Source organism: Polyodon spathula, chromosome 19, assembly GCF_017654505.1.
Source record: "Polyodon spathula isolate WHYD16114869_AA chromosome 19, ASM1765450v1, whole genome shotgun sequence".
NCBI classification, from domain to species: domain Eukaryota; kingdom Metazoa; phylum Chordata; class Actinopteri; order Acipenseriformes; family Polyodontidae; genus Polyodon; species Polyodon spathula.
In genome coordinates, this window is record NC_054552.1 from 27257549 (window position 1) to 27280198 (window position 22650).

The window sequence follows — 22650 nt, forward strand, 5'->3', positions numbered from 1 at the left end:
TCAGGATGTCTTGTTGATCAATAGGAAATCCGAGATCCCTTCAGCAGCGGCTAACTCCAGTGTTTGACTGACGCAGTTTGGTGGGAGCTGACGCAAATGGGCGGGTCTTTACTAGAGTCCACCTCTTCCACTGGGCTGTCACGGACACAACCAACACATCTATTTCTTCCAGATGCCATAGCCATCGGACAAACAGTAGACTCATACGGGGCTTTGAACCTGAGAGCATACTAGCTGATCTGGTTATAGCTGGCGACCTGATTTCAGCACCACTGAGACTGAACAGCTCCACACAGTGGATTTGAAATCTGCTTTGGCGCCACTGAAGCTTAACCTCTGCGAACTGGACAACTAATCTAGAAAGTCACTGACAAAGAACAAGGTTAAAAGGAGCTGTCCAACAGTTCAGCAGCTACTCGGGGTATACCCAGTTGGATTGTAAAGTATCAGAGAATCGCACAGCTGACCAGGAGCTGCCCTCACATACCACCGGCATTAACTGCGGTTTATTTAAGGATGGCGTCTAAAAGCATGGGTTTGTTTTTCTTTGTTCAGGTTTTCGCTGTAATCCTGTACCAAATCAACACATTCCCCACACCGCAGGAAGCAAGTGGTAAGTGAGAAAAACCAATTCAAAACCCAAACTTCTTTTCTCTTTAATATTTCTGTGCTATGTAAATCCGAAAGTCAACACATTGGTTTAATCTGCTTTATAGGGATTTATCCTTCACAGATACCTGTAAGATTAAAGTGTTTCTAAATACATTACTTATATAAAGGGATGAAATCTACAATTTATAATTTAGACTGTGTATTTGTGTTATTGTTTAGGTTTAAAAAAAAAAGTATGTGTCAATTTCCTTTTGTAAAGTCTAGCGCGTTCTATTTCCAATGCTGTTTAATCTCTTGATTGTCAAAATCCGATTATCATCGGTGTTGCGGACATACTGAATCGGACAACGGAGTTGCCATACATCTATATAAATATATAACTCTAGAGACATCAATATAATTCCACCTGCACCCATGTTGTTTAAAGATCTATACAGTTCAATGAAAAGCCAATTCTCATTCTCCCAATGTCCCATTTGTTTGTTTTCATTGTGTTTGTTAGGAGTGACGTACAGTACTTATTGTTAACGCATTGTAATGGTACTAGGGTCGTTTCCAAACTGACGTTATCAAGTTCCAAAACCATTTAACGTTCTTTTTTCCAGATAAAGCTGTGTACAACAGAGCACTAACCCAGGAGAGACCTTTACAAGAGCAGGTATACAAGTAAATTAGAAACATCGTATACAATGAGTTACTATGCTTATAAGACTTACATTCTGCGATATATCATGTGAGAGTTGCTGCTTGTGTCTGAAACACGAATACACTATTACACCTTAGTTCTAGATACATGTATATAACATGTCATGAAGCACAATCTGTCATAAGTATTAATATTAAAATAAAAAACAGCACTCTGCTACTGAGTGCCTGGTTAAAAAAAAGGGAAAATGCACCTTAAACTGTTTACAGAAATCTAAAGCTTTGTGCGCAGAGCATAACACTTCAGTAGCGTACAATATGCCTCGTGCATTATTTCACCATTTGTATTCAGTGTGGTTTTGACAAAATGCAACACTACAGGCATTCTGTAGATTTACACAATTTAACGTATTAATTAACCCAGACCGATCATTCAGTGTAGACAGTACAAAATAAAATGCAATTGAAAATGTGAAATATGTGGAGGACCTATTCACACCGTAACCCACCTAAGACTGTATCAGGTAAATTGAATGCATGTGAGTATGATTAGTCTAAATGGAGTCAATATTGACATAACTAACGTTTATGCTTTTGATTTATCATTGCAATAGATTGCAGAAGCAGACAGTATCAGTAAATCAGAGCCAAAAGGTAGGGACATTACTTTCTTCTTATATAATTACCCTTCGTTATGTGAATATATATATATATATATATATATATATATATATATATATATATATATATATATATATATATATATATATATATATATATATATATATATATGAAATATGTCCCTATTGCCTTTCACTCATAGATAACCAAAATGAATCGGACAGCGATGATTTCAGTCTCCTCAGATCGTTGGCAGAACAAGTTAATAAGGACGAGACCAGCGAGCCCCAAACAACCACCTCCACTGACTATCCATATTTCCTTGGTGACGCTGACTCCACAAAGAGCCGGAGACTGGCTGAAGATTATGACTCCACCAAAAATGGAATGGAATACAAATTTCAAGGTATTTCCGTTACCTGGTTTTATATTTTCGGTTAAGCTAAACCAGTATGCATTTTAGGCACTGTTCTCTTTCAGAAGCTCATTTAAGTGTGCGCACATTTTTTATTTTTGTTTTGTGAAAAATATGCTATGCCTTGAAACTTTTTTGTGTTATGTGATATTTTGTTTATAGACTGTATGTTAGGAGAAAAACACAGTCGTTTTTCAATATTCTTAGCTACAGGAGTATATGCTGTATTCATTACTCTTTTATACACATCAATAGGAACAAGGCAAATGCACATTTTTACCATTTAATGGAGTTTAATTAACCTGATTTGTCATTGATAGAGATGCTTTCTAAACGTTTATATACTACACTAAAGGCCACTGTCAGAAATACAGTGCTCACTTCAATGTGAAATTTCAATGACAGAGATTTAGAATTTAGTTTTACAGTAATTTGGTTCTAATTGAAAGATGTTGTATAATAATACTATTGCAGTTTACATGGGTAGTTAAAACAGTAAACCTGTAGTAATTACACCTTGAAATTCCATTAACTGTTTGTTATTGTTTCTAGAAACAAATATCATCACATTCACAGTGTAGTTGGCTATAGGTCATTTTAATTTAAAAGCACACTATACTGACATTGTATTAATTCCCTCTGATTCTTTATTGGGCATTTCATGTGTGAGGAGATGCCAGCAATAAACTTGAAGAATGCTATCTGATTACCTGTAGTACATGTTACAAAGATTGAAGACAATTATGGACAGGGGCAGAAAATGATGAAATTAGTCTTCAAAGGTTTACAGCATTCTTGCATATCTAGAAATGAGCAATGCTATTAAAAACATCTCATTGACATTTGGCTAAACTCAAATTGTATATAGCGTTTTTGTCCTCATCTATGCAATTTTAATATGAAAGACCCACCATGTGAATGAATCATTGTCCTCGATACATTTACATGCAGTTGAATCTCTGAAAGCATTAATTTAGGCTGCTAGTGTATCAGAAAGCCTTTTTTACAGCTTACCCAGCTGTCATTGGTGTACATCTTCTATTCAGAGAGTATCATTTTTATAGGAACACATTGGTGTTTTAATTTTAAACAGTCCCTTACTTGTTAACTGTAGTACATTATTGGAGTACTTAACACCAAATGTGTTTTTCCCATTTTTCATTTCTTAGTTGTTTAATATCCTGTAATGTGCATTATGTATGGTTTGCTATTGTTGTTTTGTCTTAGATCATTATTTGTCTTGCTTACTAATTGTTCCAGCAAAGACTGCTATTGAAAAGACTCCCAAGTGTGAAGTGAGGTTTAAATATCAGTGTTGCACAGACTTCAATGGACAGTGCATATCAGTGTTGTATATCGCTGCTATAGTTCCTCACAATCACCCTTTAGGAGTCATTTCAAAAGCAATCCATGAAGCTGGTAGATAATGCTCCGAACAGAAAGAACAATAGAGAATCATAGCAAGTGCAAATAATGTAATATGTAGTATTAGGAAAATGTGCATGCTATAAAGTTGAGATGGTAATAAAACAGAAAACTAGTATATCCTTATATTTCTGAAATGCATGTCACCTTCATATATGGAACCGTCCTGCAGGTTTTTTTTTTTTCAAGAATGACAGACCATAAAGACACTTGTTTATTTGGTAATGAGATTAGAGACCTGGTGAAGGGGTGTGTGACACCATTATATTGCAATAGATTGTGAAGGTGGCTTCTTGGCAATGGTGCAAAGCCTGTCTGATTTCTCTGAGTAACAGTTACCTTAATTATTCTGCGAAAATAAGTACCCGCTGAGAGCAAGGCAATGGAAACATGTTTCCTGAAGAAAAGAGATTATCTGAGCTCCTTCTGTCAGTGTCAAAGTCTGGCCGTTACAAATCCTGGGTTAAAGCTGCTTCTTCTTTTCTGTTTCCATCCACCTGCCCTCAGTAAAGCACAACTCCCCTTCTTTCCTTCAGCACTTCATTTACTTTACTGATAACTGCCATGCCTGACCCGATTGCCTCCGAGTACATTCTTTATGTTTTGCTTAAAAGAAAAGGCTAGTGTTGAGGAATAGTAACAGAAACTCAATACAATTACATTGAAAGGAAACAGATTCCTTTAAAGACAGTAAACTCAGTAAACATCCCTATTATATTTATATTAGCTACCAATTGCCATAAAATTAATACAGAACTTTACACTATTGAAATGAAAGAGTTAAAAGTTAGTAATAAAAAGTCATGCAACAAAGTGTACCTCTGTGAAGACAAATTTTTATTTGAATTGGATTTCCATTGGCAGGTCTATAATTAATAACTACTACAAATATGTTACAAAGTATACCTGCTATTGCAAATGTTGAAAAAGTGAATGTCAGAATCATGACCCTTACCTGAATACCTTGTCTCACAATCCACCTTGCAATGACCTGCTCTCTTCTAACACTTAGTTGCTGAGTGTGCCTTTCCACTGATGTGAGGGTGTCCACACTTACTGTTATCAGACTAACAAATACTCTACCTACTGTAACACAGAGCAGTAATACAACTGCACATTCAAGTGTTTTATGAGCTGCAAACAGACAAAATGTGTGATCATAACTGAGATTGTGTTTACTGTAAGGAAGCATATGTGTTGTAAAGACCTGTTATAAAACCATAACAGCTCTTAAAGGAGTGTCAACCAAGGTTTTAAATACATTGTCTTATCTTTTGTTAGTACTAGCAATAATAAGTGAATCTCTTTTTCTTCTGTATATTATCTTTTTTTCTGTGCTTGTATTAAATATTGTAAGCTATGCTGTGGTGTTCAGTTGATGTGACTTACCACAAAACATTCCATGCTAACTTGCATTTAAAAAGTTCTTCTAAACATTTTTACAACAGCGCAGACTATATAAAAGCACATTTTCTAAAGTTTGCTGAATTTAATTATTTTAGATGACCCTGATGGTCTTCGCCAGCTGGACGGGACACCACTGACGGCAGAAGACATTGTCCAGAAGATAGCTACAAAAATATATGAGGAGAATGACAGGGGAGTGTTTGACAGAATTGTGTACAAGCTGCTAAATCTAGGACTGGTATGTCACTTCCTTTAAGGGGCCATGCTTTTAAAAGCACAGTTTGAATTATGCATGGCTTTAGTGAAAAATGCAACATGTTGAAATCCGCTTAAGATTTCCCTAAAGGAATAAAAAAAATAAATAAATAAATAGAAAGATTGGCACAAGCACTTGAGAAACAAAAAATAACGTTTGAACTCATACAAAATGACTGGTATAAAAACAGCAGCAGTGTAATCGTAACATCTTTTTAAAACTGTATATAAAAACAAATGCAATAACGTGTAACATGTTGAAAAGCAAAGTAACAGGGGCACCCACATATGAAAACTGGCAAAACCTGTATGAATTGATTTCAATTATAATTATGGCAGCTTTATCTGTTGCAATAGTCAGTTCTAGGTGAAAAACAACAGCTATCATATATCACGGATGACAGAAGTCATAAGCACTTCTGAGACAGTTTACCTTAATGAAAGATTTATTTCAGCGGTTTGTCTACTGATAGGTTCCCCTCAGGATTCATGATTCTGTTGAAGTTGAATTGTAACATGCATTTTTGAGTTATGAAAAAAATAATGGACCAAAACACAGCTTCTAAATGTCGTCTGATAGGCGTTTCTAGACTCACATAAAGGTTTGCTTTACTGTACAAAAACAAAACTGTTATTTGTATCAGTGGTTAGGCAACAGTTAAACAATTTGAAAGTCTTATTTAAAGAAATTGTGTTACAATCAATTCTCTCTTCCAGATCACAGAAAGTCAGGCTTATACATTGGAGGATGAGGTTGCAGAAACTCTACAGAAACTAATAGCCAGTCAAGCCAAAAACAATGAGATACAGGGCGTCAACATCGACTACCCAGTTGCGAGGTCTGAGGATGATTCAGAACTGAAGATGGTGGAGCAAATGGTATGTGAAGGTCATTGCACCACTGCCTACAGATTTCTCTGTTGGTCAGTGTAATACTTTCCTAAGCTTTTGGTTGAAAATGGAAATGTTAGAATGCTTTGTGCGGAATAAATGCTGACAGTTAACCATTAACTCTGCTCCAAAGCAAAAGAGAAACAAAAATTAATATTCACAGTGAAGGCTCTATCAAAGCGCTAAGTTTATGTTGTTAAAAGCAAGCTTTTTCTAGGATTTTTAATCAGAGAGGTAACAGGGAGTGCCAAGCTAGCCCTAGCAAGGAGTGTCTGCAAATTTATTAATGACTAGCAGTAAAGGATTATCTGCAGGTGACCAATCATATTAATTGTAAGTCATATTACATTGATAACAATAATAGAGATTCATAGTGCCTCTCATTTTACGCATTGCCTGTTCATATTCATTCGTGAACAATGTGCATACTATAATAAACATCAGCAGGCATCTTTCCTAACCGCATCACATATTTACAAGCCAAATTGTATTACCGCCTGAAAACATTTAGCATAAACACATATACAAATTGAAAGTGTGACCAAAGTGCTGCCTTGTCTTAAAAGCGAACTGAGAAATCCCACGATAAGAACACGGATGAGCGTATGATTGATGATGACAAGACGGAGGTTGATGACACTGTGGGCAACACCTGGATTCCTCCCACAGAGATGGAGCGGAGGAATAAACTGTCCTCTGAGGACGGCATGGACAGCCTGGAGGACCTGCAGTACTTTCCCAACTTCTACAACCTCCTGAAAAACCTCGATTCAGGTCAGTCTCTTCATCACCCATATATATCATATCATTGAACTATCACTATAACCAAAGGCATATCAATAAATATCAATACTAACTCCAAAAGGGACACTGTCCGACAGTGCATAGGGGAACACTGATACTGCATATGCACACTAACTTAATGGAGAGAGCTGCTGTAGGGTTGAGGTGTTCAATGTTAAAAAAACTAAAGGTTCAAAGAACAAAAAAGAAGAGGAGCTAAAGAAAAAGGAATTATGAAACCTTAGTAGCAGTGCCTGGTGAAATCGTGTTAATTTAATATGAATTTCATATATACATTTAATATATAAATCCTTGCTTTGGGCTACTGGTACATTTCAAAAGAGAAGCTTTTATAGACGCAGCCATGGCATTTCCAGACTTCTCAATAGTTTAGAAGCAAAACCCCCCCAAAAGTCAACCTTCATTCATACACTCTCCCCCCAGGCAGCTCTCCCGGATCTAGGTAGCGTGTTCGTCAATAACAATGGTAATGAATGTGGCTTTTCTAATTTCACAGAACAAGATGCAAAGGAAAAAGAAACATTGATCACCATCATGAAAACACTGATCGACTTTGTAAAGATGATGGTCAAATATGGCACAATTACACCAGATGAAGGAGTGTCTTATCTGGGTAAGGATCATTTTTGTGAAACTCATGGGTTCTGTGTCATTTTTAGAAATGCATTGCTGGTCATGATTCAGTAATGTAGATCTCTCTGGCATTTTAAGTATTTCATCTTTTCTCTTTTGGGACTGACATGTTGAAGTTGACTGCTTGGTTTAGGATTCTCCTACTACCTTTGCCTGACTCTCATTGACTTGCTGAGGCTAATTGTCTTGTTCAAGGTTGAGTGGTTTCATTTGTGGCGTGCTGTTGACATTCTCTTTGAATGATTTAATTACCTAATATCTGCATTGCTATTAGATTTGTGTGTGACTATTTTAGAGGCGTCTATATATATATATATATTTTTTTATTATCTTGTTGATGTTTTGAGCAATAGCAATACCAGTGTTGGTTTAATAAATGATTGGTTTTGATAAGGGGATTGTCGGTCACATGAAAAGCTCCCTCAGTGCTTTTGATTGACTAGCATGCTCTTAATGAATGCATGTCTAATTAAAATATTGAAATGATGATTTTGATACCTGCCAGCATATTCTAATTGCTTATTCATCACCTCCACAGGCATTGCATGTATTCTACTTTGTACCATATTGCTGGTGTTAAACTGGGAGTAATGTATAATTCCTGAATTGAATCCCCACATAGGCAGTTTCAATTATTAATATCTGACTCTGAGGCATGTATACCCTACTAGTATTATACTGCAGTTTGCTATTGTCCACTTGCAATTAGTCGTTATATCTATCTTTGTGTTCCTGGGGGTTGAAGATGCAATCACACCTTGATTTAAATAATATATTTTAAAAACAAACTTTTTGATGTAATGATTTTTGCTATTTAAGTAGGTTGGGTTCTATCAAAGACAGTTGAGTGTCATTACCTCTCTATAAATCCCGACTTGTCATTATGATCAGTTTTATCTGTCTTTTTAGAAGATTTATTGATGGCAAATTATTCTGAGCCCGACCTCCATTACTCATGCAAGGGCAGGCAATAATGACGCCAATTGCAAAATAAAGAAGAGATGGATTCCATTATCGGATCAATATCATTTTCATGCCAAGTAAAATAGCTCAATCCAAAAACAGGACGTTTTAGATAACGTTAAATAGGGTGCCAATGAAAAGTCTTCATCAAATGTTACATTCCACAATGTATAGATTGCAATGCTTACAGAATATATTTTCTATTAGCAGTGGAAACATTGTCACTGCTCTTACTTTTCTTGTTTTGTTGTATTCTCTGCTTGTTTTATGCAGATATGCATATTTATAATACAGAACTCTAGATTAAAAGACAAAATTGCCATGATCCACTGGGGGTGGTCCTATAGACGTAGTACTAGAAAAAAAAATCTGCATATCCTTCATTAAAGTAAAGAGCAACAGGAAACCGTTGGTACAGCGATATTGGCACCATTGATAATTTCCCTTGTGCTAATAAGAGACAATAGATCACTCTTTTGAAATGAATTATCCACATCACAATGATAAAGAACAAAGTGATAAAACACTTGGGTTATCATTTATTGTGAAGGATAAATCAGGTTTATCGTGGTTTGACCATATTAAGCGAATAAAGAAATATATAAGGAACTGTACAACCAGAAAAATGTATGTTCACACCTGATAAGAAGGTTAATAGAGAATTGTTTCTCGACAATGGACAATGAGGTATTTACTGGCCATTTGTATATGTGTTTTGCTTTGCCCTAAACCTTTCGCTGTGTTTATGATGTGCAGCTGGATCAAGGCGTGGAGTCACAAAGATTAAAGCCCTCTTTGAATTCTTGCTGAGTAGGATGCAGGTTTCCATGGAAACCCCTATGGCAGGATGGCATGGTACTAAGGAAATCAGCAGATAGAATTGTTAGTTGCCTAGCTACTAGGTCTTTGCTTGTGCTATACTACATGGGTGACTGTCTTGGATGACTCCCTTCTATCTAAGTCTTCCGATAGGACGTAATTAGACAGCTCTGCAGTACAGACAGGCCAAAGGAAACTAATTTACTTTTGGTCCTGGCTTTAAACCAAAATAATGTAAATTAAAAGAAAGTCTAGCTCTCATTTAGTCTACTGCAGGTCATTATTTTAATTGATCTACATTACCACAAAATGCACACTATGCTGGTTGTGATATTTTAATTCCCTCATACCCATATCCATATGGTGTTCCCAATAAATATTTAGTTTAAACTGCATTTAACCTATAGCATTAAGAAAACATATGTTTTACTTTATTTCCACAGAAAATCTTGATGCAATGATTGCTCTTCAAACAAAGAATAAACTTGGAAAGTCGCTGGTTTATTCTGACATCAAACAATCAACAGGTAAATAGAGAGCTCCAGGCTGTGTGTTACTTTTAAACCCATAGGAGTCTGGCTAATGTTCAAATCTAATGTCTCTGTAGCTTGTCGAGGGTTACTATTCTATGGGTCCTTGAGCAAGTAAGTGGTGATATTGTATAGTGTGTGTGTGTGTGTGTATATATATATATATATATCCACTATTTCAAATTTAACTAAACAGTCTGTCTTCTTGTGCGATAGAGATTTAAAAAAAAAAAAAAATCACTGCATGTTTAGAGTTCAAGACTTTTTAAAACAGTAAACGTCAAAATAATCAGGAATTGTAATGCGATTCCATATAATGCTTTGTTCTGCATAGATTGCTAGTTTATTTTAATGTGTGCTGCACCGTGTCTTTGTATCAGGGAGGACCAGTGATGAGATTGACAACACCAAGGAGGAAGCTGCCAAGATGGAAAAGGAATATGAGACTCTAAAGGATTCCACCAAGAAAGAAGAGCAGCAAGAACCTGACATGGGTGAGCCTTCAGACTCTGGCTCATTAAATAAGCGGCTTCTTGTTTTGAATTGTGATGTACATACAGGATAATGAAGTACCTCGTCAATGACAAAGACAATGCTCCCAGTCACAATACAGCTTACATGACTCCAGTTGGAAACCAGTTGTCACATAATAGGTATAATTAGATGATGCATCAAGCGTTCTTGCAGACAACTGCCTACCTCACCAGTATAAAAGCCTTGACCGTTTAGTTCCATTGACTGTTTAATTCCAGTAAGCTCTTATATATCGAGTGTCCTACAGGTGGCGCAGATGTATATACTTATAGTTAGGTCTGAGTGTATCCAAGGGCTGTAGGCGGGTAGATTCTTCAAGTGGTGACAGTGAAAGACTAAAGGCCAGGAAATCTAAGTTGACAGCAGGTTTTGTGTTTAACAAGAGAATTCTGTGGAATGACATCTTCAGGGAACACATGTACAGATTAAAGTAAAGGAGCTGTGATAACAGTGTGCTTATTAATGGGGAATTGTGCGCATCTGAATGATATTTCTGACTCAAGCTGTTTTACCCAGAATGGTATGTGGGTCAGGGGAGTTTTTCTCATTTAGATCTATAATTTTAATACTGTGTAACTGTAGCTGGAGCCAGATTTTTACTGCAGAAACCAATCCTTGGGATACTCCCCAGAGAGCTTTGCTTGCAGTGTAGTGAACTAAATATATCTGCAGTAGCACCAGAGTGGAACCAGGGCATTTCAATAACATATAGAGGAAAAACAATGAGGACACCAGGTACTGCATCATGATAATACACCAGGACTCATATTCAATAATCTGCACACTCTTCCATTGAACTAGGAACTATGACAGCACTGATAAATATATAGTAGATAACATGGTATATAGTATATTTCAGGAATAATCTATATACAGCCAAGGCATTTGATTATATTATATGTAAACTGAAGATGCTCCTGTAAATGTAAGTAAAGAAATCCAAGATTAGAATAGTCTGTGAAGCCAGGCGAATAGGTCTAAATACTAATAGAAGGTGAATTAGATTATTCTTTTTGCTTAAGATCTAGATGTTCTTTGAATCTAGGTTTGTCTGACATTTTCACATAAAGTCAAATTGTCCTAATGCAAATATGTAGTGCACATGCAAACACATAGTTTAGAGGTTTAGTTACAGAACAATTACCATTAAAATACCATAGTAATACCAGTCCATTACCAGGGAATAGTAGTTCTGCAATAGATTACCAGTCTGCATTGGAACACCATTCCATTGTTATTACAGAAACGGTACCATTATACCAATGGATCATGCCATTGCTCTGTATATGCTCCGCTGTTAAACATCAGAACTGATGGTTGTCATTGTACTGTACTGCATTGCCATTCAAGATCATTTATTAAGTTGTTTATATGTTTTAATGTATACTGACATTCAAACTGCAGAAGAGAGAATAAGAGTCCTAGTTTGTTCACTAACCACTGTAATTGAACAGACATTGGAGAAAAGGGGCGCTGTCTCCTCCTGTAATTGAATTTGCTAAACACATCGATCACTGTTGACTGGAGCTCTTTGCCTTTCACAGGACCGAATGGGAAGACTGAAATCTATTTGGAAGCAATCAGAAAGAATATTGAGTGGCTGAAGAAGCATAACAAGCAAGGGAACAAGGAAGGTAAGGAACAAGTGCTATTCCAGTTCAGTGAAGGTTGAAGACACCAGGCCAGGTTTTAGCATTCGCTCCAGTGCAAAGTTTTCACCAGTGTATTCCAAAATGGTAACACGTCAAAGCAAGACATGCAGAAATACTAAAAGAAACGCAACACATTTGATGCCAGTTTCTTGTATTTCTAAATGTAACTGTTGAGTGTTTAACAGTTATTGATGGCAAAGCTAGAAATACTCATTTAAGCAGTTTTATTATATGTGCAAAATCTGCATTTGTCTTTAGATTTCTCTGCAGTTTGAATTACTGCATACTACAGCTGCAAAGCTCACCACATTCTCCCTCGATCGTTCAGTGTCACACGTTCCTTGCAAAAGCAGACATTGCTAAGATGTGCCCAAATAGGCTGTTAAAATCCCAGAATAACTACATTAAAGCCCCTTTTGTCTGCCTCTAATTTGCAATTTAAAGAAGTAGAGGGAGAACTGGGAACTGTTGGTTAATGAATATTTATCAGTTACTTGATGAGTTTGTTCTAATTACTGGGTTGCAAGCTTACAAAAGCTTGTTCATGTCTTTCTTCCCACCTGCATTTCACATTCGTGTTGGCTCTGTTTCAATGCCTTTACCAGGTTAAAATGCAATCAACCAACCTAAAGCTAATCCCATCAATAGCCTTCAGGTTCAGGGCTATCAAACATTTTGATTCCCACACTACAAGTTATAATAAAAATAATACATTTTAGTTCTCACACTAATTAACCACCTCCCCCCCACCTCATTTTTTAAAATACAAATAAACCCATGAAATGAAAATGACATAGTTTTCAGTGTAGGGACACAATGCTTTCTTGCCCCTTGAAGCCTGCTTTTCACTACGACACTACTTGAAATGTATAGCGTTCAAAGCTGCTTTGTTATGGTGTCTTGGAAAGATAACACAGATCAAAACCACACACCAGTAAACTCTAAGATGCGTTTATGTATACCTGTGTCCATTTTTTATGTATTTTCAGTACAAGACACTGAAACTATTGAATATGTTATGCTAGGATAATTTTTAGGGTAGTCACTTAGCACTAAAACAGCTAGTGCTTGAGAAAAGAAGTCAGGACCAGCACCACTCCTTCAAGGTTGTGTTAAAACACAAGGAGCACAGACAAAACTTAATTGCCAGAACAATGCTGGTATTATTAATGCTGCATATTTACTAACTTGTCTTGTTAATTGGTGTTGATCCTTCCTGCCAGAACCACACCATTATATCTCTGATGGAAATGTCTTGTGGACCTGACTGTACAAACAGATTCATTTAGTAGGGGAATGAATAGAAATTAGACAGGAGCGAGACAAGCCTTTTTACAGTGTACAGTAGCATTTCAATTAGACACATCAGTCTAGCAGTTTTTTTTCTAGTATTTTTTTTTTTATTTTCTCAGGCCTTTCTGTTTTGTTTCCTTCTTCATGTGTTTGAAGCCATTGCCATTATGCAGCATTTCCCACCAGGAGAGGCAGCTGATATTATTGCAGCTTTTCATTTCACTGTAGCTCAAGCAAAAGAGTGGTGGGAAACGGGCCAACTCCAAAAACAGATCGACATGGCCTGGAAATACAATGCATTTTTAATAAAAAGGCAATTCTTTGACCTCAAATCATTGGTATTGCTGAGTTTCAAAGTGAAAAGAAAGAAAATGCTGGCGTTGGCGATAACATGGAATTGTGTTTCCGCTCCAAAATGCTGTTTCCACAACCTTATCAAGGAGGACAAATCCCCCAATGCGATACATCAGAGGCCCTGCATCTGTGTATCCTATTTAAAATGGTTGTGAACCTCTAATGTAAATGTATTGCTAAGGGCATTGTGGAATAAGTTTTCCCTGCCACATTTAATTTATCTTTAGAAACTGCAAAAATAAATTAAATTGCACAATGATTTTTAATTTCCATTCTTATTGTTCTTGACGTTGTAACACATTACTTCTGCAACTAGTATTCTTGTTAGTCTGATCTCATACAATGGTTTGGGTTCAGTCTAAAAGTACAGTGTCTGCGTAAATTCTGCCATACATTTGCATTTTAAAAATTAGGGGGGGGGGGGGGGGGGGGGGGGGGGGGGGGGGGTTATCTAAGGCTACGTTTTTTGTGTTTTTCTAGTTAAAGTAGATGTTTTTGAGGCATTTCGTCCTGTCAGGGAGTTTGATTACAGCAATAAAGAATAGTAATGCTGGTCATGAGGGGCAGTATTTATTGATGAAATCCTTCTATTAAGCCCCATTTAAAAGGTAACTCTTTGTCATCTTTCAGATTATGATCTTTCAAAGCTGAGAGACTTCATGGACCAGCAGGTGGATTCTTACATTGACCAGGGGATCCTGCAGAAAGATGAAGGAGAAGTTATCAAGAGGCCTAAATGTCGTCGTACATCAGAAGGTCAGCCCTGTCGTTTCCAGAGTCTTTTAAAAAAAAAAAAAAAAAATACATACATATATATATATATATATATATATATATATATATATATATATATATATATATATATATATATACACACACACACACAAAATGCAAAATTTAAAATTGAATTTCAGCTCACGCTTCAACATGGTTGGCCCATGTACGCAAATTATACAAAGTCAAGCTAATTTGGGAAGTACTGCAATAATTTTATAGCTGTTTTAGTTTTGTTAATTCCCAAAAGCAATAGATTCTGAAATTGTTAGATTACATTTTTTCCACAGTGCTTCGACAATAATGCCATATTATAACAAAGAAACCCACAGCTTTTTGCTCTTGGCAAATCATTAATAGCACACAGTAAAAGTTTAATAAAATGTACACTGGAACTATACCCTGGAAGTGAGTTGCAAAGGCTTTAGTAGAAAATAAAAGGCGGCTTCTAGTTTTGCTCACTTTGAATACTTTGTATTCTTTTGTGAAAGATAACAAATGTACTGTAACATGTCAGAGGTTTGTCAAATAACAACCATATTCTGTACCATTGTGAAAACCTATGGCTTTTAAATCTAGCATGTGTTTTGTGTCTCCAGTGTCCTCTCACTCACCTTGTCATGTGATTTGTTTCAGCCAGACCTGGTAGTTCAGGCAACAGTCTACTGAGCCCAGTTTGTATCAGTCAATAGCCTCATGACTTAGGTCTTGTCCTTTTTCATTCTGCATGTAAAAAAATCAGTTGCATCCTGATGTTGTGTTGAGTAAAGCACAAACAAAGTATTTTTAAGTGTAAATATTTGTGAATTTTTCAGAACACTGTAAAAGCAATTAAAAATTATGCCTTTCTCTAAGGAAGTACTTGGTTACAGAAACACAGCAGTGTTTCTATTGTTCTAACTTCATGACCTCAAACCTGCTGCTTATCTGTAGAAAAAAAACAAACAGACTGTACAAGTGCAGTGTTATAAAGCTCTGATAGAAGCCCAATACTGGGAGCAGAATTATAATGAAGACATAGTGTATTTAACAGTTATATTAGGTTCCTTTACCTGGATAGCTTTTAATTGAATTATTTCAATACCCAGAGCATTACCTTGCTCTATAGCCAATACTTACAAAGAGGTTTGGTGGATAATGTACAGTTAATGAAGATAAATGAAGTAATAGGCAAACATTAAAAATAAAACTATATTGTCCTTTCATATGCTGTAACTGATGTCGCTAAAGGCTTAATTTTCAAACCAATTACTAATCAGTTCTAATTTAAAATCACAAGCTTTCATCATCCAGCATGCTGTTAATGATTGAGGAACTTTGATCTATTAAGATTTTATATAAGGTGCAGGCCTGTAAAAACAAAACAAACATTTATATTAATATTCCTCTAGTTAATATTGAAATATGTGGTCTCCCAAGAATAACACATTACAAATACAGTCACTCCTGGTTTTTAGAAGTGTGATGTGAAAATAGGTGGGGCAGCAATATCAAGCCACACCCAGACTGGACCCTGCATTGTGTTACTAGATCATTCAAGAGCAAACAACAAAGAGTAAATGAAAGCTAACTAAAAAATAAAAACAGAACAAAAGTACATCCTTAAGATTTAAAACCCCTGTTACTGAAAGCAGCTGGTAAGAAAGAGGTTCAGAAAAACACAAGTACATTTGTCATAGAATTGTTTAATGTATTTAAAACCATAAGTTACAATAAAAGCACAATAAAACACAATCAAAGCCATAATAGTTCAAACTTCACTCACCACACAACCGAAACATGGATGCTTCTAAACAGAATAATCCCTTTCGGAAAACATTCAGTAGCATCGAACAGGCAAACAAGAATAACACGCTTCCACGCACCCACAGCTTATGTACAGTGAGAGATTTCCATAGTTTGCATTTGTAATACAAAAGAATATAGTTATAGGAATGCTTTTATAGGCGTATCGTGATAGTCTCAGTTTCTTGACATGCGGACATATTTTGCAAGTTTATTTGAACCTCAGCTGGGTTAAAAGGTCACACAGTTGACCAACTGTAGTCTAATGAAATGAGTGTCTGTGCTTGTGTGACATGTGGGTGCAATGACAGCCATGGTTGCCTGAAGCCTCAACACACTCTCACCATTATCACTATAATAGTAAGGACCTTGGATTTAAAACAATAAATAAAATACAATCAAAAAGGCAAGGTCAATTTCCACAGTACTGTTGAAGCAAAAAGCGGTACAACAATCTGAATTAAAAATAAAGCTATTGTGGTGAAAGTGTTTAATTATTTGATGCCAATGCCTTTGGAAACAATATTTGTCCATTAAGTGATTCACACAACAACCATGTAATATCTAGTGATCAGTGCCCGCTCATTCCTGTCTTTAAAGTAAATGCACATAAAAAGAAATGAGCACTGTATGTCTTTTTTTTCCCTTGTTAAGTTAGCTGAGATCTTGATTTGTAACCATGCTGCTCTGAATAGCTTGGTTTCAGCACCAGTATTAGCATGGTAAATGACTGATGTAAAATCTCTTACCCACACTCTGGTCCAGTGTTAATATTCACATGGGTATTTGTTACCACAGTACTGTGGCAATAGACAGTTCCATAAAACAAGGCAAAGAGTAACTGTTCAGTTTTAGTGCAAATAACACAAGTCAAAAGTACCTGTTTGATGGTCTGGTAAAAGCATAAGAAAAACAACAACAAAAAATAAACTAAAAATAAAAACAAACAAAAAACTGCCAAAACAACAAAAGAAAAAAGTGTCCATGTTCTTGGAAATGTCTTTGCCTCTCCAAAAACAAAGAAAGTTTTTACAGCTTGAGGCCCCATCACGACTCCATTCAGCGGGTTCAGTGAGTATGGTATGAAGAGGATGCATGCTCATGGTCTTCCCCCTCCAGTCTGTAAAACAAATGGGATTATTTATTATAGGATGTACACGCAAAACAAAAATTCCCCTATTATACAATTTATTTGCCAAGCAATGATAAAGATCTTGGGTCAATTGATTTCACCTAAGATCTAAGTTTAGATCTTTAGAATACAGTCCTCTGTACCCAGGTGCAAGCAGGTTTCTGTTGTTAAGTCCTCTGTTAAAAAGGTAAGAGACTCATGCATTAAGAGATGTAGGCGTCCTGCCCTTAGGTCCTACAGTCAAGTACGTTGTTTTTAAAACCAGGTGTTTAACGGGACTACTGTTTCTTTTTTTTTTTTTTTTTTTTTTTTTTTTTTTTTTTAAGATGGCCATAACAATTGCATACTTTTCTTTGAATGATACCTAATAACCCCCAAAACATTTGCATCCATTTTTTTTATAACCATTTTTTTTTATTGGCATGGCTCCACATTGAAGGTATTGTGTGGATTCTTCCTAAACTTACATTTCCCTTCATAAATAATATAATCCTACTGCACTACAGCTTTCACCCTGGAGACTGATCCCTTTTCCAGTAGAAAGAAGTTTGGGAGCTCTGTGCAATATTTCTAAACCCCCAGTTTTAATCAGTCATCTTCTGCAGGTAAAGCTCAACTAAGTTGAGAGTTCATTGTGAACACATTAGCAATGATAGTTGCCAACGTAGAGGTGTTCGTTTGTGTCATCGATATTGACCCAAACTTTTACTAAGCGCTTCAAGTTAATTGGAAACACTGGAAATTCTCAAATTAATCCTCTGTGAATTCCAGCTGAAAGCTACACATAATGACACTTGTACATGGTTTCATAAACCATTATAGGCAAACACTTTACAGAAGCTAATGTACACGTCTTGTCTTTTCGCTTTATCAGTCTTCTCCTGCAGTGTGAAATCAATCTGAAATACGATAATCAAAGAACGACAGAAGCAAATGTCAGTACAATGCATTAAGCTGACTACTAGACTACTAACTAAAAGACACTGTCGTTACGAATTAATACTTTGTAGTAATAGTTTGCTGCTTTATTGTGGACAGTGAAGATGGAATTCTTTCTCTTCATAAATAGATTTTAATTTAGTCTTCAGAAAACACCAGTGCGACTACACTGACCACACACACACACACACACGTAGATGTTCTTTACTTATGTTAACAGTCACTGTTTAGACAAACTGAACGGACCCCTTTCGGATCCCTCTAAATTACCCTGGTCCTAATGTAGGGAGATCTTAAGGGTGTTCTGGTAATTATATGAACTAGTAACAAGGCAGGGAGTTTAGTGTACTATGTATTAATTAAGAAAAAATCTACATATATGACCTTGTTCAAATTCATTATTATAACAGAATTATATCATGCTAAAGAAACCAATGTTAAAAAAAAAAAAAAAAAAAACATTTTCTACTGTACAGAACTGTGTTTCTCTCCTTTGTTTTTGATGTGGTTTGATGGGGTACTGGGCTTATTTTACTCCTAATGGAGATTTCTTTAGTGAAATACAGTTTTCAGATGATTTAAAACAAAAGAATATTCAAATATTTGCTGAATTTTTAATGAACTTCTTTGTCCCAAAGCAGTGAGTGTATAAATTATTCAGGCACAATCACATGGTTTTGAGTTGAATGCAATCTTCTGTTGCTTCTCAGTCTGTCATGAGACTATATGATTTAAAAGTGTGTTTATGTGCAGTAGGGAAGTATTCTTAACATCATGATGGGTCAGCAGATGCCCAGGCTACTCGGATTAGAAATTTCCATATCAGCTGACAGTGAGAGAAAACTTACGTTAAAAATTCACAAAAGCATAAATATTTTGATTGAAGATTTGAGTGAAGATTTCATGAGCAGATTAATTTTTTCCTCTCTTCACTAAAAAAATAAATGGACTGCACTGCTCCACAGTTATGGAAGTAGACAATATGCCTTGTTGGAAATGCAGCGCAGGAATTCTTTTCTGTGCCAGAAATCCAGATGGTTCGGACTGCTTATTTGCTCGACAGAGTGCAAGAACATAAATGTGTCAATTGATTCCTTTCCCATAACCAAAATCCTGGAAAGCACTGACAGCAACAAGAAAACATAAAAAAACATTGGTGGTTTAAACTGCTCTGTGACATGCTGGAACTAGTTTCAATGCACTTTTACATTATTTCAAAGCACAGCAATCACAAAACAGCCCAAGAATGTATTTAACAATGCAATCCCCTATATCAATCAGTCCGTTTACATGAGCAAAAGAAATCCGATATTTTTTGGAAAACAAATTCCAATATCAAAAGTCATGTAAACACAGTTTTCGGAAAATGTATCGGAATATTCTGAAAGTCAGTTTTTGGAAAACAGCACCTAGAAATTTCTGAATAAATTCCAAAAACTAACAAAATGTATATCATGTAAACACACTTTTCGGAAAACTTACTGAAATAGCACACTGCGTAGGAAAGACCGATTGCACATTGTGGGGAATCTGACTAGAGGTATAGGATAGTAATCTTTGAATTTAAGACCTGACACTTCGATAATGCACTTGAGTTATTGGACTGGTCTCCTATCTGTCGTAGAAATGTCCGGTCTTCAAATTTTACTTAGGCTACTACAGTATTTTGCATCCGAAAATATCCTGCGTTTTCCGAAAACTTCAATCCATGTATACAGTTGAATTCTTAGAAGATTTTCTATTGTTAAATCATGCAAACACAGAAAAGTAACGTTTTAAAAAAATCAATTTTCAGATTCAGTTTTCGGAAAACGCTTTGTCATGTAAACATACTGAATGATGTGCACATACTACGCACTGCATGAATACAGAAATCTGCCCTTACCATGGAAATATAACAGTACATACCCTCAACCATGCAGTTATAGTGACACCAACATACAACGTTTAAAAGTACCTGGATTTTTAAGAAACCGCACCATGGAAGTGGTATGTTGTGAAAGATCAGCATCTTAGTAGTTCAATGCTGATGGGTAAGGCCCCCATATAAAACTACAACAGCAGCTTATGCTCTGATTGCCCTAAGTTAGATGCATCTTCCTCCAGGTTTCACCAATACATAGTAAATCCGACAGCAATAAAGAATGGCTGAAATAAGTTTGGCTTTCACACTTTCAGCCTTCCTGTCACTCTGGCACTCTTTGAACGAAACAGGTACAGTATTCTCCTGCTCCAACCTGTAGTAAATCCGTCAGGAGGTTATACGTGTCAGTTGCAAGGTTAGCTGTTTCCACAGAAGCAAAACCAAAATATAAACAGCGAAGTCAGCTTCTGCTTTATTATCTAGCTTCTAGATTAGAGAATGTTAATAAATCTGAACTGCAAGAGTCTGTGAGTATAAATGAATTAATACCAGGACAACATTTTAGATTTGTTTGGTTTACAAAATGTAGAAACCCTAATCATCCCATTTTTGGTATTAGACATATTTAAGGCAAAATGTGATTCTTCACTGGTCTGGTAATTTTGTAAGATTATCCATGGCCATTTCAGCATGTTTCAAAACATGTGTCCTACAATATGCCACACTCACAGGGGAAATACACTACAGGGGTTAAAAGTGTCCTGGGGGTGATCTTCCATAAACCTATTTCTTCAAGCATGAGCAACTATATGTTAAAGCTATTTTCTGGAAGCAGTGAGGTGAGGAGAAGGCATTACACAGGAAACAGCTATTCAAAGCAGTATCTAGTCTGAAACATATCAAGCTGGAATAAACAAATAACCTTGCCAACTGAAACGATCCATTAGTTACAAAAGGGTGTGCATTTTGTAAAAGCAACCTAATACTTCTGCAAACACAAATATTTTCTTGAATTACTATGAACAGTGCTATCTGTCTATGAGAACTATACTGCACACAGGAAAATCAATTCTACCATCTTACAATGAATGTTCAGCATCACTTATGTTTCACCTAGTTGTGCATCTTTAGGGATTTTCTTGACAACTTCTGCAATTTAATACAGTGCTAACTTAACAAAATCGGTCTCACTGTGTGCTTAAAACAAGCTGGAATCCAGTGTTTTTTGTTAGAGAAAGACGCCCTCCCCCTCTCAGTGTAGACGATGAGGGATACTGCTAGTCCAGTAGAGTGGAAATGTTTGCTGTTTTAAAATGCAGCCCACAGTGCATTTCAATTAAAATTGTTTCTCAAGATACATGCTTTACCAGTATAACATGTCAGTGTTTTAAACTATGGAAGGTAAATACTGCATTGTGCCAAGGGATTCTACACAGCATAGTTAAAACACATTCAGAGAACAAAACTACACAATCTACAACAGTGAAGAAAATAGTTGACTAACAAGTCTGTCTATTTAATACTGCATTAAGAGTCGTGCAAACAGACTGTTCCACAGTAATGCACAAGCTTTAAAGAAATACAAAGCAACAGACGAATCTCATAAATGGACACCAAATAAACCAGCAAAACTAAGTTACCTGTGAAAAGTTTAATTTAATCAGCATGGGAATACCTACACAACACCAACTTCCATCACTGTACTATTGTCAATAAAAATAAAGCTTCATGCTTAAGCAACACAGAATAAAAGCCTTCCAAACAGGCTGTTCATATTCAATGCAATCTGATTTGTGCACAATACTGCATTGGGGGTGAGGGCCTATCTCATCATTCCCAGCTTCCACCTTGGTCTATAGAGAAAAAAATTTAAGATTTATCTTTTTTTCACAATGCAGATACATTCCCTCATCATAGCCAATCACAATTCTTTGATCTTATCCCTGCATCGTCACTTGATAACCAAATGTATCCACTAATCTATGTCTTTTGAATTTCCTGTCACATTTCACTCTCCCGAATACAAAAAGAGCTTTCCTTTTTTTTTTTTTTTTACCTAATCATACAGGTAATGCCTGCCATACAACAGCTAGCACACCCTACCATGGTTCACTTTGGAAATACAGGAAAACCAATGTGTCTCCACAATACTTTATAATCTGTCTATTGAAAACCAGGTTTATTTTCTTATAAACCCACATAGCTTACCTCGATGCACTGATCAGACCTAGGCATTAAAACCACTTGAAGCCACTCTCACTTGCGAGGAGGTCTAATGCAATTTCATAGGTTAGTTTTGCTGT

The 22650-nt window shown here is 36.1% G+C and overlaps 2 protein-coding genes across 2 annotated transcripts in view; one reads left to right on the top strand and one right to left on the bottom strand.

Annotated features, from left to right (window-relative positions):
* The first annotated feature begins 148 nt into the window (after positions 1–148).
* LOC121294537 (secretogranin-3-like) lies at positions 149–14931 on the top strand. Its single transcript, XM_041218325.1, has 13 exons — positions 149–613; positions 1218–1270; positions 1872–1911; positions 2081–2284; positions 5221–5363; positions 6098–6259; positions 6838–7045; positions 7572–7688; positions 9934–10017; positions 10401–10514; positions 12099–12188; positions 14484–14609; positions 14918–14931. Exons 1-13 carry the CDS (start codon positions 517–519, stop codon positions 14929–14931), a joined length of 1452 nt encoding a protein of 483 aa, XP_041074259.1. The 5' UTR covers positions 149–516.
* Positions 14704–22650, bottom strand: part of LOC121294268 (lysM and putative peptidoglycan-binding domain-containing protein 2-like) — a 16066-nt gene continuing 8119 nt past the window's right edge. Inside the window, exon 3 of the mRNA XM_041217831.1 lies at positions 14704–17532. Coding sequence (XP_041073765.1) covers positions 17481–17532 — 52 coding nt within the window. The 3' untranslated portion in view covers positions 14704–17480. The remainder of the gene's footprint in view (positions 17533–22650) is intronic.

Excerpts from the sequence above, each read along its gene's own strand:
- LOC121294537 (XM_041218325.1), top strand. The coding sequence starts at position 517 with ATGGCGTCTAAAAGCATGGGTTTGTTTTTCTTTGTTCAGGTTTTCGCT. Across the intron at positions 1,271-1,871 it reads AGAGACCTTTACAAGAGCAG|ATTGCAGAAGCAGACAGTAT; the intron begins GTATACAAGTAA and ends TCATTGCAATAG. Across the intron at positions 7,046-7,571 it reads CCTGAAAAACCTCGATTCAG|AACAAGATGCAAAGGAAAAA; the intron begins GTCAGTCTCTTC and ends CTAATTTCACAG.